Raw genomic sequence first — 17,809 nt, 5'->3', positions numbered from 1 at the left:
CTGCTCTCTTATTTCTCATATCTCCTTTTTCTCTTCAATGGGCATACGATCTTTGGGTACATAACTATCCTCTATCTTCAGAGTTTTCTCAAGATGACATTCCATAGTTGCGTCATATTTTGTTTGATCATAAAACTTTTTGTCCATTTATGATTTCTTTCCAATTTGATGAACAGTCTTTCAAGTCAACACCTTTTGGTTATGCTATGATCATGCAATGCAAACGAAAGAAATCAATATAAACAAGTTAGAGCAAAACAAAATATATGAAAAATAAAAATGGAAAGAAAAAAAAATTGGTTAGTGCCAAGAAAGATTCTATCTATCAAGGTATATAATGTATCCTAACCTCATGCTTTCTAGTTCCATGCTTTGTTTGGAAAAATTAACCTAACTGCATGATTTCTAGTTCGCATGTGTTTATTTAGGAAAAATAAAGGAAAATAAAATAAATTAAAAGCTAGAGCTTATTTCTCCTTTGTGTATACATACGGACAGAGGTTCATTACAGTCCTAGATCCGGAGAATTTCTAGGGTCTATTATATGCAAGGTTTCAGTTCTAGAAGTAAAGGTACTCGAATTGTCCTTGTTGATGCCCCCTTGGGCTGTCAAACCTCAATCCTAGTCTATTACAGACTTAAGCGGATCGAGTTCAATTCGAGGGGAAACATTTCTCTATGCCTGACACGGAGAAAAAATTCTCACGAAGATATAAAGCATATGAACCCCGAAAGTTATTTGCTAGGTCTGACACGGAGAATAAATTCTCACGAAGACGTCACTTTCACTCCCACTTAAAAGGGACAAGCTTGATTAGAAAGCTTATGTTATGCAATGCAAGTGTTGTGTGTGAGGAGAAATAGTTAGACATCTGACAAACAAATAAAAAATGAAATTTAATACATTTAGATAAAAAAATAATCATAAAGAAGATTATATAAAATATTATAAAATAATAAGTATAAAAATTTTAAAAGAAAAGAATTATAAATTAAATATATGAATTTTTAATTTCTAATTAATAGAGACAATTTATAATTCATTTAAAAGCTTGAGTGATCCCCAGCGGAGTCGCCAAGCTGTCGTAACCGGTTTTCGTCCGGGCACGAATTTTTTACTTGGCGGGAAAAATAATGTGGATAAAAAATAATTAAAAAAATGGTTTGGGAGTTGCTATCGGCCTTTTGGGTTAGGTAGGTCGAATACCTAAAAATTACCTTTTTAAAGAGTTTTTTTAAGAAAACATCAGTTAAAAGATAAATTGATATGCGTTTAACCAAAAATTCGTTCTTTTTAGAAATAAAAAGGGATTCGTGGTCAGTTACGTTTAGGAAATGATTAGCACCCCTACAACGCCCAAAATTGGTACTTATTAATTATAAATTGTCTCTATTATTAGAAATTTAAAAATTCAAAAATATATTTAATTCATAATTCTGTTATTTCAAATAATTTTAAGAAAATATATTAATATATATAAATAAGATATTTACTTATTTAGAAATATCAGAAAAGGACTTCTAGGTGCCTTAAGACAGCTCTTTTCTTTGATATTAAAAAATAAATAAATAATTAAAACATTTTTCTAATAATAATAAATATATATAATTTATAAAAATATGATATTTATTTATTTAAGAATATCAGAAAATGGACATCCAGTTGTTTTAAGACTACCATTTCTTAATATTTAATAAATATATAAATAAAAATTATGATATAAAAATGATAATAAAGTGATCGGCTGGTGATCAGAAGTGGCGTGTGAGCCTATGCACCGACAAGGGTGACCAGATAAAACTACCAACATTGGATCCATTTCCAATCCAAAGACCAATGTAACTTTTTTCTTCTGACATGGTAATTTATAACTCACATTAAATGAATCAAACAATGAGGGGCCCACCATCATACCAAAACCAACGGCAATCAATGTGCAAAAGGGGAAGACAATACTAATTCGAAATATTAAAGTTATTTAAACATTATTAAAATATAAAATATCAAAAAAAATACTAATTCTAAATATCATGTAATATAAGCATAATGTAATTTAATTCATAATAATTTATATGGGATTAAAATAATAAATAATAAAATCTAAAGGAATAAATAATATATATTTACCATAATATATATATATATACGAGATAGGACTAAAATGTATAAAAATAAAATTCTAAGACCGAATTAAAATAAAAATAAATTGATTTCAATAACCAAAATGGAATGTTACAAAACTCGGATGGCTGCGGGTATGGTTATTCCATATGAGAAATTATAGAAACACCCTCATCAAAACGGCGTCTTTTTGGTGAGGATATAAATACCCTATTATAACCGGCCCTTCGGGCCAAATCCTCATTTCTCTCTTTCTCGGTTTCTCTCTAAAACAGAGAGAAGCATTTTTCTCTGGCTTCTCTCTAGGTTCCCTCACCGGAGGGAATCCGGTCGCCAGCCGGCAGCCACACGCCGCCGTTAGCTCCGTCGCCGGCCACCGTCTCCGGTGGTCGGATTTTACAAAAAACACCCCCAAATTACAGCTTATATTTTCTTTTATCTAGATCTAAAGTGAGTTTTGCTAAAAATCCTCTAGATTTCTGTAAATCTAAACAAAACCGTAGGTATTACCTTCGGTTTTCACGGTGAAACTGACGAGCAGGGTAAGTTTTCTTCTCTTTTCTCAGTTGGTTGTTGATTGTGCTTCGTGGCCGTTCTCTCCTCCTCCCTTTTTTCTATTGTTCTCTTTCTCTGTATCTTGGTTATCTTCCTCTCCCTCCTCTTTGTTTGCAGGTGAGCCAAGGCTTTATAGCTTTGATGAGGTTCTCATTGGACCGATCCCAAAGGGATTTCTCGATGAGTCACCGAACTATGTGGTGACTCACCCCTAGAGCAGCAACGTGGGTGGCCATCTGGGTCTTCTGGAGCCTTCGACGAGGGTAGCAGCGTGGAGGCATGGCATCTGGCAGTGGAGGTGTAGACGTGGGGCGGTTGGAATGCTCTTGGAGGAGGCGACGGTCGCGTGGCCCTAGGGTGATGATACCCTAGGGTTTGTTGCTGGGATCATCTGGACCGTTGGATCTAAGTTAAATCCAACGGCTGACAAGGGGAGGCGGCTGGAAGCTTAGATGGAAACCTTAGTTGGGTTTTAGGGTTTTTGGTGGGTTTGGGCCATCTGTTCGGGCCAGTCACTATTGGGTCTGTAATAGTAATTGGGTTAGGTCTGATTTGGGCCTGCAATGTAATAATAATAATATTTAATAATAATAATAATAATAATAGTAATAAATAAATATAAAAAAAATAAAAAAAATCAAATGGAAAAAAACTAGTGTTTTCAAAACGTGTGAAAGATTCGACGTCTTCTCTAAATAAATATATAAAAAATCATCTTTAAACGTGTTTCTTCAAATACCGTAACATTCATTCTTTTTAAATAAATAAAATTTGTACCATTTCTTATAAACGGCATTAAGAAATCTTGTTTACATTGTCGAAAACGGTATCTCTCTCTTTCTCTATCTCCCACACATGCACCGTGATGCACGTGGGAACATGTGGTGTGTTGGCAGGTCAGAGAATGAAGCGCAATTCGACCTTAGCAGACACATCGAGAGTGGAATATCTGCAGGCATACATGGGGAGTACGCTGGATGCAATAAGGTAAGGCAGCTTCATTTTTCAATTAAGATATGCAAATATTACAAGTACAGGACATATTAATCCTTTCTTAAAAACTGTTGAAAAGAATGGATCGGATACAAGAGGGTACTTTGTATGGTCGTTCCTAGATGTGCCGGAGATGCTAGATGGTTATGAATTGAGTTTCGGATTGTATTACGTAGATTTGGATGATCCGGATTTGAAGAGACAACCCAAGTTATCTTCATATTGGTATTCCCATTTTCTCAAGGGAGGGAATGTTGGTCCTGATATGCTCATGCACTTCAACACTTCACACCCACATTTCTTCCGGTAGCTCTCACGCTTTTATCTATTTTCAGCTCTTTGCTCAAATAAATCTCACAACTTTACAGTTTTGTGTGGTTAAGATGGTTTGTATCGTTGCTCCATAAGAATAAAATTCTATGCCCCCTTTTATATGCTCACCAATAACTTTGGTCATTTCATCTAAAATGTATAAAAAAGATGTTCGACTCGCATTTGATATCATGTAAAAAGATGTTTTTTTATAGGTTGTCAATCCTGATAATATCCCTAAAAGATGCGTACACTGAAAACACTTTTCAGGTCTTGAATCATTTTTTTAAGTTAATGGTTTAGGTGTTTCAAGGGTAGTTTAAGTTTTTTCTAGTAATTAATTTTTAATTTTTTAAATATTTGAATTTTATAATAAAGAAAAGAGAAAATATCTCAATAGCTTTCCAAAAGAGGACGACGACATTTCGGGACATGAAGATAAATTTTACATTTTTTCAGTGATAAAGAAGAGAAAGATACATATGTAGTGACTTGTTAAATCAGAAGGTGAGTTCAAAGGAAAATTTCAGAAAATTCAAATTTGAGATAATAAATTAAAAAGGGTCGCTGATTTGTATTCTTCTAGGCTGAAGTTGGAAGAATTGAAAAAAAAAATCAAGTACATTTTTCTTATTTTCTCATAAAAGTCCAGATTTTCTTAACAATCAAACAAAAGATAAGAGATGGAGCTTGCTTTTCTTCGGATGAACTTCTCAGGAAAGAAGGATTAAATGAGTTGTTAGAATTAAATTGGTACAATATTAAAATATTAAAGATTAATTTTTTAGAATTAAAATTAAATTAAAATAAATATATTTTAACGAATAACTATCAATTTGTTACTTTTTCAAGGTGGTGACTATTTTATGAACTTTTATAGTCAACGCAAAAAATATTTATAATTCGTAGGACTACTTGTTACGGAAGACGGCTATCGGATAGAGCAAAATCGCAACTGATAATTTGAGAAAATAAAAATAAAGATAAAAGAGACAAAATTTACGTGAAGAACCCCTAAATAATATAGGATAAAAACCATGGGCAATGGTAGAAGAATTTCACTATAAGAAAATAGGAATTACAACTTCTCTCGATCTACCAAGGAGAAAACAATGATAATTATCTCTTGATAAAAAAGAGAAAACAACTCTCAATAAACTCTCTAAATTCTCTAATATTGGGAGAAATCTAGAATGATTTGGGATGGTTTTGAAGCTAAATGAGCTAGGGTATTTATAGTTAAAGCTTAAGGACTAATTTGTAAATACCCTAAATTACAATGACTAAAAATGATTTTACCATTTTCCAAATTTCCACAAAACCCATTGTGCACCTTTCGGTGCATTAATTATATGCACCTTTCGGTGCTTTAGTCAACAATCTCCCACTTGAAGATTTGATTGGAACAATCATATCTTCATATCATTCTTTCTACCTTGTACCTTCATATTGCTTACGTCTCTGACATACCGCAGGAGGATCGATACCAAGTAAATTTATCAACATTGATCGCCTTCGTCATGAAATTTGCTATGTTGTCTTTGGTATGGATCTTCTGCATATCTATCGTCCCTTCTTCCACCTTTTCACGAATGAAATGGTATTGAACTCGTATGTGCTTTGTCCTTGAATAAAATGATGGATTCCTTGCTAGATGCAAGGCCCTTTAACTGTCACAAAACAGAGAGACATACTCTTGATTGTGCCCAAGCTCCTCCAATAGCATCTTCAACCAAATTGTTTCTTTACTGGCTTGTGTAGCTGCTACATATTTTGCCTCTGTTGTGGATGTAGCCACAACTGACTGCAATTTTGAAACTCAGCTTACAGCTCCACCAGCAATTTTGAACACATATCATATAGTAGATTTGCTTTTATTCAAATCCTCTGCATAGTCAGAATTAACATACCCATTGATAAGTAAATCTGATCCTCCGTAATATAATGCAACATTTGAGGTCCCTTTGATGTATCTCAGGATCCTCTTTACTGTATTCCAATGCTCTTTGCCTGGATTCGCCATGTACTGACTAACCACTCCCACTGCTTGTGCAATGTCTGGTCTTGTGCATATCATAGCGAACATTAAACTTCTCACTGCCGATGCATACGGTACTTGAGACATCTCTATCCTCTCTTCTTCACTGCTAGGACTCATACTGGAGGATAATTTGAAGGTAATAGGAAGAGGGGTAGAAATTGGCTTACAATCTTGCATGCTAAATCGTGACAAGATCTTCTTCAAGTAATTCTTTTGTGAAATCCAAATCTTCCTATTATTTCTATCTCGGTGAAGTTGCATCCCTAGAATCTTGTTTGCTGATCTCAAGTCCTTCATTTCAAATTTCCTATCCATTTGTGCCTTCAATTATTCAATATGATCTTTGTTGGGTCCTGCAACCAACATGTAATCCACATACAACAGCAATATAACAAAATCGTTATCACCATACGTCTTGAAATAAGCACAAAGGTCTGCATTAAGTCTGTTGTATCCAAGGCACATAATGAAGGAATCAAATCTCTTATACCAACACCTCGGCGTTTTCTTTAGACCGTACAGAGATTTGTTCAACCTGCAAAACAAGTTCTTCTTTTCTTTTTCTTCAAAACCTTCAGGTTGAAGCATATAAATCTCTTCTTCAAGATTTCCATGAAGAAAAACTGTTTTAACATCTAGTTGCTCTAGATGTAAGTTCAATGTAGCACACATTGCCAAAACTACTCGAACTGTTGTTAGTCGAACCACAGGAGAAAAGATTTCATTGAAATCAATACATTCTTTTTGAGCATATCCTTTGACCACCAGTCTTGCACGATACCTCTCAACTTGATCGTCACCATTTCGCTTGATTTTGAAGACCCATTTGTTACCAATTGGCTTCCTTCCTTGTGGTAGTGGCACAAGGTCCCATGTATTATTTTTATGAAGGGCTTCAATTTCTTCTTGCATCGCCATCATCCACAGTGAAGCATCTGAGCTGTTTATTTCCTCCTGGTATGTTAATGGCTCGCCGTCCTCTGTTAAAAGGCAGTATGCAATATTACTTTCATAAAATAATCTGAGTGCCAATTGGGACGTCTTCTCACATGATCTGATTGACGAGTTTTTGGAGCTTCAGAACTCTCTGGTTCTTGTTCATCATGTGTTGGTTATGCTTCAGAAGAATCTCCTTGTTCAACCTCATTTTCCACATGTATTTGTGTAGTCTCTGACTTTTCAGCGATATCTTCGTCTTCTTTTCTTTGTAGTTTATCTTCTACAAAGATAACATCCCTGCTGATGATCACTTTGCGGACAGTGGGATCCCACAAGCGATACCCCTTTACTCCATCAGCACACCCCAAGAATTTGCATTTCCTGGATTTTGGATCCAGCTTTGAAATTTATTGGGAGTTGTACATCACATACACAATACTTCTAAATACATTGAGGTTTGAATAATCACCTGGTTTACCAGTCCACATCTCCATTGGTGTCTTCAGCTCTATTACAGTTGATGAAGCTCGATTCACCAAATAACAGGCGGTATTGACTGCTTCTGCCCAGAATGATTTTTCTATGCCTGCATCCCTCAACATTTCTCTTGTTCTTTCTAACAAGGTTTTGTTCATCCGCTCTGCCACTCCATTTTGTTGAGGAGTGTTTGCCACTATGAACTGCCTTTTGATGACCTGCAAAATTCATCAAATTTTTCGCTTGTGTATTCTCCTCCATTATCTGTTCTGAAACACTTGATCTTGTTTCCAGAATCAAGTTCCACCCGCGCTTTGAAGTTTCTGAAAGTTGAAAACATATCTGACTTCTTTTTAATAGGGTATACCCAACATCTCCTGGAGTAGTCATCAATAAATGAGACAAAGCATTTTGCTCCACATAGGGATGTAACTGGTGCTTGTCATACGTCAGAGTGAACCAATTCTAGAACACTTTTACCTCTAGAATTTGACGTGTTGAATTTCAACCGGTGATGCTTACTTGTTATACAATGCTCACACAAAGGCAGTGATACCTTTGTTAAGCCTGGAAGTAGCTTTTGCTCCACAAGGAATTTCATTCCTTGAATAGACATGTGTCCAAGTTTCTGATGCCATAACATTGCAGAATCTGAACTACATGAGGCAACATAGGCTTCTGCTTCTAGCAAAGTCTCTCCTTTCAGCATGTACAAGTTTGCTCCACGAAACACCTTCATGATTCCTTTCTGTCTTTCAATCTTGCTTGCATTATTATCTAACAATCCGTAGGATAATAAATTTTTCTTCATGCCTTTCACGTGCTGCACATCTCGAACAACTTTAATTGTTCCATCGTACATCTTCAATTTGATGGTTCCCACGCCAACGATCTCTAAGGCATGATCATTGCAACTATACACAGATCCTCCTGAGACAGGTTCATAATGATGAAACCATTCTCTTTTTGAGGTCATGTGATATGTTGCTCCCGAATCAATGAGCCATATATCTGCAAATCGTTTTCTTCCTTCCACGGTGGTTGACGCTTCAGAGCATAGAGCATCTCCATCATCTGAAGTGTTTGCAGTATTGCCTTTTGGATTGGAGTTTTTATTTAGACTCCAACAATCCTTCTTCAAGTGACCATTCTTTCCACAGTTGTAGCACTTTAAATTCTTCTTGCTCCTCGACTTCGATCTACCATGTTTGTGACTGCTACTTTGGCCACGTTCTGTTGATCTCACCTCTCATCGTTGTCAACGCTTATGCTTGTTGCAGATTTACTTATCTGTCTTCCTTGTTCTTGCGCCGATTTTCTTCTTGTAGAATAGCAGCTGCAACGTCATCGAAGACTAGACTGGTGACATTACTATTTGTCAAGTTGATGTTAAGTTGATCATACGAATCAGTTAGACTTTGAAGTAGAAGTTCAACACGTTCTTGTTCTCCTATTGTACATCTTAAGGATGTAAGCTAAGAAAATAAAGTGTTCAGCTTGTTTAAGTGCTCCATCACTGAAGTAGATTCTGACATACGGAGTGTGTACAATTTTCTCTTAAGGAAAATTTTATTGTGCAACGATGTGGCCTCGTACAATTTGGTTAGATGATCTCATATCTCCTTAGTTGTCTTCTTCTCCTCGATGCTTGACAATACTTCATATGCTAGTGCTAGATGAAAGTTTGCTATAGCATTCCCGTCCATTTCGATCATTTGTTGTCATCTGTGAAATCTATCGGCCTTTCACTAATAGCTGCTAGACAACCGTCTTTCCTCATGATTGCCTTCATCTTTAATTTTCACAAAGAGAAATTTCTCTCATTGAATTTTTCAATATCAAATTTCGTTGCCATAGCTTCTATTACGGATAGCTCCCACTTTTTCATTATCGTGAATAGTTCTCTGGAACCTTCAAAGAATGGGTAATACCTTCTTACTTTCTTATGTTGGAGGATCCACCTTTTGGTGGCAACCACAAAGACAATAAGCAGATATTACACACTCAAATCTGGCTCGGATACCAATTGTTGCGGAAGACGGCTATCGGATAGAGAAAAATCGCAGCTAATAATTTGAGAAAATAAAAATTGAAGATAAAAGAGACACAAAATTTACGTGGAAAACCCTAAATAATATAGGGTAAAAACCACGGGCAACGGTAGAAGAATTTCACTATGAGAAAATAGGAATTACAACTTCTCTCGATCTACCAATGAGAAAACAATGATAATTCTCTCTTGATAAAAAGGAGAAAACAACTCTCAATAAACTCTCTAAATTCTCTAGTATTGGAAGAAATCTAGAATGATTTGGGATAGTTTTGAAGTTAAATGAGCTAAGGTATTTATATTTAAAGCTTAAGGACTAATTTATAAATACCTTAAATTACAATGACTAAAAATGATTTTACAATTTTCTAAATTTCCACAAAATCCACTGTGCACCTTTCGGTACATTAATTGTATGCACCTTTCGGTGCTTTAGTCAACACTATTTATATATTTTACCAAATATAGATTGGCCTTGTAATTTCATTATATATTCTGGGTTATGCTTGAACTCTTTGATTCTATAAAGCCTGATATTGATTCGAATTGTTCTATATGTTTGGTAAGTTGAAAGATTTCAACTGATATGGAACACTTTGTGAGTACCATCCATCGATAAAACTGATTTACCCTCAAAACAAAGTGCATGAAATTGCTTGCTTTTCACTGATACAAGACATTCATCTTCATCCTTGATGTAGCAGGATACATTATTTGATCCAGTTTCCCTCACTTGTGGCCATATATTCTGCTACATTTGCGCTTGTTCATCTGCATCGATGACCATTATCGATGGACTGAAAGCAGCCAATCCAAAAGAAAGGTGTCTTTTATGTCGACAGGTGAGTGTCCATTGGTCCCATAATTATTAAAGAATGATCACTTTATGTTATGAAAGTAGACGTAAATCTCTGCATATTTTGTTTTTCTTCTGAGTTTCAGGCTGGAGTTTATGAAGGTGCTGTCCATTTGGATGAACTTGTTACATTATTAAGGAGAAGGTACGATCCTATGGCTACACCATTAGTATCTATTTAATTGTGCGATTATTATGTTTGTCATTACTTTTTGACAGAACACTTGTTCATATGTTCTTACTGGGATCATGGATTTTTCTGAACAGCTACCACGGATACTGGGATCATGGAGTTTATGAGCAGCGGCTTGAGACGGAAAGATTGGAGAGAATTCGGCAGGCAAAGGGACATTGGGAATCTCAGTGTCGGGCATTCCTTGGCGTCTGATCATCAGTTACTTCTTTTCCCTCTGTAAATCCATTTTTCCTTTTTGTTCTTACAATGCCCTCTATTGATGTTTTGTAAATGAATCTTACCATGAAAGTTCATTTTTGGTTTGGTAATATTTTCAATTCACTGACCAAAGATCAATAATCTAATATAGAGAAATCCATGCTAAAGAAAAAGAAATGGATGAAACGAGTACATTTTTATATAGATAGCTAAAAGAGAAGATTACATTTTGCTAAACGTTTACTGTAAATAGAACATTCCCCATAGCTGTAAGTATATTAGGTTAATTAGCAGCTACAGCTCTTACATGTTACGTTTGTTACATAAAAAATATATCACCTATGGGATTTTAGGCGCCGGTAGTCTGAAAATCTGTCACAAGATTCTGTTATAGTCCAGAAGAGCGGTTGGCATACTCTTGAACCAACGCTGCAAAGAGTGTTGGCCTTTCGAGCAAGCGTGACGGTGAGTCGAATTCTTTAGCCTTTCCTGTGTTATTAAAGAAGATAGGCATTAGCTATAAAATTCATGTGACAAAATGATCCATGGAAGCTTTGCATTGAAGTTTGGCATGGGTTCATGCTACTAAGCTGAGAGTGAAATAGGTAAGAGAAAGAAAGACGCACCTGCATCGACAACTAAAACCCTGTCACAGTCCATGACTGTTGGTATTCTATGAGCGATGCTGATGATTGTGCAGGCTGCAAAGTCTTCCCTGATGATCTTTTGGATTATGGAATCAGTTTGCGAATCGACGGATGCAGTTGCCTCATCCATGAACAAAAGCCTGCTGCGCTTAAGCATAACTCTCCCCAAACACAGAAGCTGCCTCTGCCCCACGCTCCAGTTATCGCCATTGTCGGCCACTGTTAATTAAAATGGCTTTGCTTAGGCACTATTTCGATAGCTAGACTAGAAACAAGTTGATAGTTGCTTACCTAAAGAATCAAGTTTATCTGGTTTCGAAGCAACCACATCTTTAAGTTGGCAGCGCTCAAGGCTCTGCAAAAAGCAATAAACTTCTCTAGTGAGAAGAAGAAATATCTATAAATATGCTTGCACGGCCTATAATGGTTCATATTGTTATTGGAATAACATGTTTACCTTCCATATCTCTTCATCTGAATACTGCCCTACAGGATCAATGTTGCTTCTAACAGTTCCTTCGAAAAGGACAGGTTCTTGAGGGATGATCCCGAAGCGTGACCTAAGATCATGAAGTCCCAACATACATATATCTATGCCATCAATAATTATTTTCCCTCCTGTTGGCTCAACCAGTCTGAAGAAAACTTGGATTAAAGTCGACTTCCCACTCCCGGTCCGACCAACAACACCGATCTTTTCACCACCATTAATGTTCAGAGTAATGCCTTTAAGTACAAGAGGCGTGCTTGGACGGTATCTAACCTGTTAACAAAAATTGTTAGCAGTAGTTCAGTCCAGTTAAAGAACTGATAATCAACTCCTGCAAAGCATGTAGCTCGAAATAAATTATAGAAAGAATAGTGTAAGAGCAAAGTTACCCGTAGGTCTTTGAGCTCAACATTGCCTTGGGCAGGCCAATTCGGAGGGGGAAGGCGGTTTTCGATATGCCATGCTGCTTCTGGCTCAAGCTTTGAGAATTGCTTTATTCTTTCAACAGAAACCATCCTATTTTCCACAAAGCAGCTCATATATATGGCCCAGAACAATACACTGTTGAGGGACAATCCATATGAAAGAGATAACCCGACATTCTCTGCATTATGCAAAAAAGTCAATTTTTTTCAAACATTCTTATACTTTGAGGGCACTAGGCCAATTACACATATAATGTCTATCAAATTAGTATCTTTCGCCAGCCTTCGGCTGAGCTGAATCAGGCACATGATATCATCAGATGATCACAAGCAAGTGCTACAGATAAAAGAATTTAGTGTATAAAAGTGGCATGACAGTGTGCATTCATCTTCTTTAACATAGAGCATGGTATCAGGACCATGACATATGTTCAAATGATCAAATGCTTTGTGTTTCAACAAGGAAATCATAAAGAGATTAGTGGAACAAAGATTTGCATTACAATTACCTGGCCTGACAATGCTGCTAGGTAACATGATCATAAACAAGGTTGAAAGGCAGAGGATTACGCTCCCAATAAGTTCCAAACGGAAGCCCAACCATTCATTTGATCCGTTGTTGTGGAAATCCATGCGTAAATTGGAATTAACTCTGTTAACATTTTCCTGACAGAAACTATCCTCCTTTTTGAATGCGCGGATTGTCATAACTCCAGAGATGCTTTCCGAGAAGTGATGAATGACAGGTGCTTTAGTGATCGAGTCAAGGCGAGTTAATTCTCGAGATGATGCAAGGTAGTACCCCTTTATTCAAGAAAAATGAATATCATCAAGAAAGAAACTAGATCTCCATGCAAATGTTTAAGATTTAACATAATGTGGTGAGTGAAAAGAATTCTTTAAATTTGCGTGTAAGACACATACCCGATACCAGAAATTCAGCCAACCAAGAGGAATTATCAAGAATATTGTTGGCCAGGCGTATTGACATGTGATTATGAAGATGCTGAGCAGTGTAATGTACATGGCAACGGTAAGGCCCATGACGAATGGAACGAAGATATCAACGTTGGTCTGATCAGTTGATGCCTGTTGATAATAAAAAAATAATATGTTAGTCCTAAGATACCAAGATATCCGATCATTTTTTTCTTGGAACCATTGACTCCAATTATTTCTTTTCATCAATAATATAAAAATGACAGATGATATGCAAATATGCTGCTAAGTGAAAGTGCCAAAATCCAGTCTTCGAAACCTTACCCGACTTAAAATTCTTCCTGAAGGTGTGGTGTCGAAAAAGGACATAGGGGCATGCAGGATGCTGTGAAGGATTTGCCCGAAAAAGATTTGGGCTGTCTTAAGCCCCATGAGTGTAACAAAAAATGCCCTGAACATTATCAACACCACAGACACGGCTGCTATGATGGCATAAACAGAAATAAATACTGAAGGGTTGAAAGAAAGAGCTCGTTCGGCTGAAGTTTCATATGATAGCCAATAATCACCGGCCATTTGAGAACCTTGCCATGAAAGAGATAATAGCAGAACTGCAGCCACACCCCACCAGCCAAAAGCCTCAGTGCAGTACATCTTGTACACATGGAAGCTGACTTTACCAGTTTCCCTCTCTTCATCTTTGATTAGCTTAGAATCCCCCTTACCGGATTTTGTGTGGTCTTGAGACTCACCATTTGCTTCCCCAAGGTTGGAAGCACCCTGAGAAGGTTTGGATGCATTGTTGGAATTTTCACCAGGCATGTTGTTGCCTGCTTCTACAAGTTCCATAGCCGTTTCATGTGCAGCTACAAGAGCTCCGAAATCCAAGCCAGAGTCTAGTAGATTGTTATACTTCCCCGACTGTACTATCATCCCATCTCGCATCACCTGGAATTTACACAAACATTTTAGAAACGTCAATACTCTTATATGTGTGCATGTGCAGGCCTGTGTCTTTTCCAGGAAACAGATAATGTCTATCCTACTTACCATGATGAGATCAACATTGTGCAAGAAGTCCACTTGATGGGTTACAAGCAAAATAGTCTTCCCCTTGAGAGCTCCTCTCACACATTCCTGCAGATAAAAAGCATACAAAATAAACATACATCAATGACGTATCATTTCTTTCCAACGATTGCTAGGCTTAAAATGAATCACACAAAAATGCTAATGTTACCTTAAATATATCTGTCCCTGTATGAGCATCAACGGCACTAAAGACGTCATCAAGAAAGTATACGTCACAATCTTGGTAAACAGCTCTTGCGAGTTGTATCCGTTGCTTCTGGCCACCGCTGAGGTTAATCCCACGTTCTCCGATTTCAGTCTGATCACCAAATTCCATCATTTCCAAATCTTTCTCCAAACAACAAACCCTTACAACTTCCCTGTATTTCTCCTCGTTCATCGGCAGACCAAACAGGATGTTCTCTTTAATCGTCCCATTCTGAATCCAAGATGTTTGAGCTACATATGCAGTTGAACCACAAAGCTTAACCTGTCATGGAAAAAACTGTATTTAGCAAACATTCCTTGTCTTTTGCATTGTTATGTTGATTGTACTCCAAGTCGCATGTTATTAGTAATGGTCTAGGGTCTAGGGTTTAAATATTCACAGTTGTATATATCAAAGATAAACTTAGTTCCCAGACTTTATACCTTTCCTGATATTTTGTGCATCTCACCGAGAATCGAAGCCAGAAGAGAAGATTTTCCTGATCCAACAGTCCCGACTATAGCTGTAAGCTCCCCTTTCTTGACCTCTAAGTTGATATTTTTCAGAACCTCCTCTCCTTTTTCATCATCCCAGCTAAACACCCCATTTTTAACTTCCACGGCAATTCTACCATCACAACCCTCCTGTCTCTCCACCGACGATTCCACCAATTCTTTGCTCATCATGTAAGTATCCAATCTCTCCAGTGAAATCATTGCTTGCGAAAGGGAGATCATGGATTGCGGGAAGTTCCTTATTGGCTCCTGCAAGATCTTGAAGATCGTTGTTGTCGTGAACACGAGCCCTGCATCAAGTTTCACTCCTAACAGAAGTGCAGTCGCAAATGTGAGGGTAGATATCAGTAGTGGTGTTGACCACATCACTACGATATTTCCAGAGATTGAATACAAGAATTTGCTTAGCCATCCGAACTCGGTTTCACGAAAAGATTGGACTCTTTTATTGAAGTGTTCTTCCCACGCCTGGAACTTGATCACCCGCATGTAATTAAGCATCTCATTGGTGGCCTTCATCCTCTTGTCGCGATTCTTCATCACATTGAATTGAAACCGGTTGTTCCTTCGAGTTCCCATTATAACAAAGATAAAAACGCCGAGAAGTCCGAGCACTGCAGTGACTATTGCAGCGCCGAGATACCTAAACAAAAGCACCAAGGCGACTGCAACTTGCAAAGGAGTCAACCAAATAGAATGGAGCTGCAACATCATATCAGAGAGCTGTTGAGCATCAACAGCCATGTAATTCACAATCTGTCCAACACCATGAGACTGACGAGCAGAGCAGGTTAACCTTAAGCCCTTCTTGTATAAAGAAGTGATGAGAGTGCAGCGAATGAGCATCCCGAGTTTCTGAGAGTTGAAGTTGAATTGATGAGTCGTCAACACTTCAACAAACTTAGCTACGAGTAGAATCAATATAAGATAATACCCTTCATACGGCGAGCTTCGTTTCCCGGAGGTGTAATCAACAAAGCTTTGGATCAGTACAGGACCAACATACATAACGCAGAGCCGCACTATGGCAAGGAATGCAGTGAGAGCAACTTCCTTCCAAAAGCATCTTAGCAGTGTAGTTCGAACAGGGTGGCTCAATTTTTCGTGCGGTTTAGGCCAATTCACTTCAAAGAGCTTCGAAATCTTCTCGGCCCGATGTTCGGGTGACAAAGTTGGGACTTCTTCCATTTTGAGAGGGGATTTGTAGCCTTTTCTCAACAGAGGATTCATCCATATCCAAAAGGCCTTTGATACTATAGAAGCGGAAGCAAAGCCACTCACTTTCGGTTTGCTCAAAAGCGGCTCAAGTAACTCTTCTTCTTCATCATTCATTGTTGATTCGGATTCTCTGGTCACCGTTATACCAGTTGAACCTCTAATGGCGACAAGAAGAAGAACAGCTGATAATGGAAAAGAAACGAAGGAAACAATATCATCCAACCCCAAATACTTATATTCGAATGTTTCAACAGACACCACACGAATGATACTGGACACAGCGAACAAGGAAATGACGATAAAATTCGCAAACCAATAAGCTCGAAGAGACAAAGGGTGATTAACAGCCTCGAATCTCTTCTCGTGGATGATTAAGATTGCAATCACAACATGAGTTATGGCTTGAACTAACCAAAATATTCCATCAAGTTGCTTCCATGGCTCCTGGCTACTTGTAGTAAATGCGAGAATACATACAATAGTGTAAGAAAACACCAACACAGCCGTCACAATCAAAGAGAGTGTAAACCATAGGGTTGTCTTGATAAGCGCCCTGTTATTTCTTACGAGAGGCTTATTGATGTCGGAGCTGCCATGGCGATTGCCTGAGAATCTAGAATAGAGCTTGTGAACAGCAAAGCATAGGAGGGTGAGCAAGAACAAGAGATCAACGGCGGATAAGAGTGCCCTTTGAGGACATGCGGAGAGGAAAATGAATCTCAGCCATTGGAATATAACAGGAATAGATGTCGTCTCCTTGGAGAATTCAATCACAGAGCTTGAACATGAAAGGGAAGTAATCCAAGTAGCTGAAGACATATTCACTCAGACTTGGACGTGAAATAAAACAAAAAATAACAATTTTCCGTTTCAGAGATTGATGATTCCAATCAATATATTAATATTCCCTTCCATCACCTGTAAAAAATACCTATATATCACCTTGTGTCTACAAATGGATAATCCAAAAAAATAATGCTAATAACAACAAAACAACAAGAAGAGAACAGGAAAATTTGATGATGAATGATAAGTAATAAGAAAAAAGAGAGGCAAATTCACGTTTTGCAAAACCGAAAATGAACTTTTAGAAGAACGAATATAACTTCAAATCAGTGAAGATTTTTAGCTTCGCTGATTGACAACCGTAGAAATACCTCAAAAGCTTTGGACTTTTAAGCATGGGCTGCCATCTCTAACGTGAAGCCTGCAAAAAAGAAGAAAAGCTTTTAAGGCAAAGGTGGGTGCAGGAGGAGACAATGGTCTCTGCTATATAATCTGAAAATAAATGAACGAGTCGTGCTGGAGCTCTTAAGAGCGCTTGAGGCGGCTATAGTCAACAAATATAGAATTTGACCAAGAGAATATCCCATTTCCCATACTTGTCAAACAAGTAAATTTGATTAGAATCAAATACTCTATACGTACTGTTGAATCTCACATGTTATACTTATATGTACTGTATTTTGAAAGGAAAAAAAATACAAAGAAAACCAATCAATGAAGTCTAGGAAAAACAATCCACTAAAAGAGAAGACAATCAATAGAACTTTTATA

General features: G+C 37.3%; 3 protein-coding genes across 3 annotated transcripts; 2 read left to right on the top strand and 1 right to left on the bottom strand.

Moving 5' to 3' along the window:
- Positions 1-3,484: 3,484 nt before the first annotated feature.
- On the top strand, positions 3,485-3,980 carry LOC120143731 (beta-glucosidase 10-like). Its single transcript, XM_039157970.1, has 3 exons — positions 3,485-3,503; positions 3,574-3,664; positions 3,749-3,980. Exons 2-3 carry the CDS (start codon positions 3,582-3,584, stop codon positions 3,978-3,980), a joined length of 315 nt encoding a protein of 104 aa, XP_039013901.1. The 5' UTR covers positions 3,485-3,503; positions 3,574-3,581.
- A 6,011-nt stretch (positions 3,981-9,991) lies between these two features.
- On the top strand, positions 9,992-10,733 carry LOC120143729 (E3 ubiquitin-protein ligase BAH1-like). The gene is made up of 4 exons (XM_039157969.1): positions 9,992-10,051; positions 10,194-10,331; positions 10,432-10,490; positions 10,613-10,733. The coding sequence occupies exons 1-4, from the start codon at positions 9,992-9,994 to the stop codon at positions 10,731-10,733; spliced, it is 378 nt and encodes a 125-aa protein (XP_039013900.1).
- Positions 10,734-10,922: 189 nt separating this feature from the next.
- LOC120143758 (ABC transporter C family member 4-like) lies at positions 10,923-17,536 on the bottom strand. The gene is made up of 12 exons (XM_039157992.1): positions 17,410-17,536; positions 14,963-17,170; positions 14,481-14,801; positions 14,291-14,377; positions 13,565-14,188; positions 13,226-13,390; positions 12,811-13,105; positions 12,266-12,480; positions 11,844-12,149; positions 11,678-11,741; positions 11,366-11,605; positions 10,923-11,228 (listed from the first exon to the last, which is right to left on the bottom strand). Exons 2-12 carry the CDS (start codon positions 17,069-17,071, stop codon positions 11,128-11,130), a joined length of 4,527 nt encoding a protein of 1,508 aa, XP_039013923.1. The 5' UTR covers positions 17,072-17,170; positions 17,410-17,536; the 3' UTR covers positions 10,923-11,127.
- Between the last annotated feature and the right edge of the window lie 273 nt (positions 17,537-17,809).

Source organism: Hibiscus syriacus, unplaced genomic scaffold (assembly GCF_006381635.1).
Source record: "Hibiscus syriacus cultivar Baekdansim isolate YM2019G1 unplaced genomic scaffold, ASM638163v2 tig00110863_pilon, whole genome shotgun sequence".
Classification (NCBI taxonomy): Eukaryota; Viridiplantae; Streptophyta; class Magnoliopsida; order Malvales; family Malvaceae; genus Hibiscus; species Hibiscus syriacus.
This window is presented reverse-complemented; position numbering and strand designations above follow the sequence as displayed.

What these genes read in the sequence shown, in the direction of transcription:
- LOC120143731 (XM_039157970.1), top strand. Translation starts at nt 3,582, where the DNA reads ATGAAGCGCAATTCGACCTTAGCAGACACATCGAGAGTGGAATATCTG. An exon ending in AGTACGCTGGATGCAATAAG is followed by an intron (nt 3,665 to 3,748) that starts GTAAGGCAGCTT and finishes AACTGTTGAAAA; the next exon opens with GAATGGATCGGATACAAGAG.
- LOC120143758 (XM_039157992.1), bottom strand. Translation starts at nt 17,071, where the DNA reads ATGTCTTCAGCTACTTGGATTACTTCCCTTTCATGTTCAAGCTCTGTG. An exon ending in TGCACAAAATATCAGGAAAG is followed by an intron (nt 14,802 to 14,962) that starts GTATAAAGTCTG and finishes TTTCCATGACAG; the next exon opens with GTTAAGCTTTGTGGTTCAAC. An exon ending in TTGAGCTCAAAGACCTACGG is followed by an intron (nt 12,150 to 12,265) that starts GTAACTTTGCTC and finishes TTTTGTTAACAG; the next exon opens with GTTAGATACCGTCCAAGCAC.
- LOC120143729 (XM_039157969.1), top strand. Translation starts at nt 9,992, where the DNA reads ATGCTTGAACTCTTTGATTCTATAAAGCCTGATATTGATTCGAATTGT. An exon ending in CGAATTGTTCTATATGTTTG is followed by an intron (nt 10,052 to 10,193) that starts GTAAGTTGAAAG and finishes TTGATGTAGCAG; the next exon opens with GATACATTATTTGATCCAGT. An exon ending in GGTGTCTTTTATGTCGACAG is followed by an intron (nt 10,332 to 10,431) that starts GTGAGTGTCCAT and finishes TCTGAGTTTCAG; the next exon opens with GCTGGAGTTTATGAAGGTGC.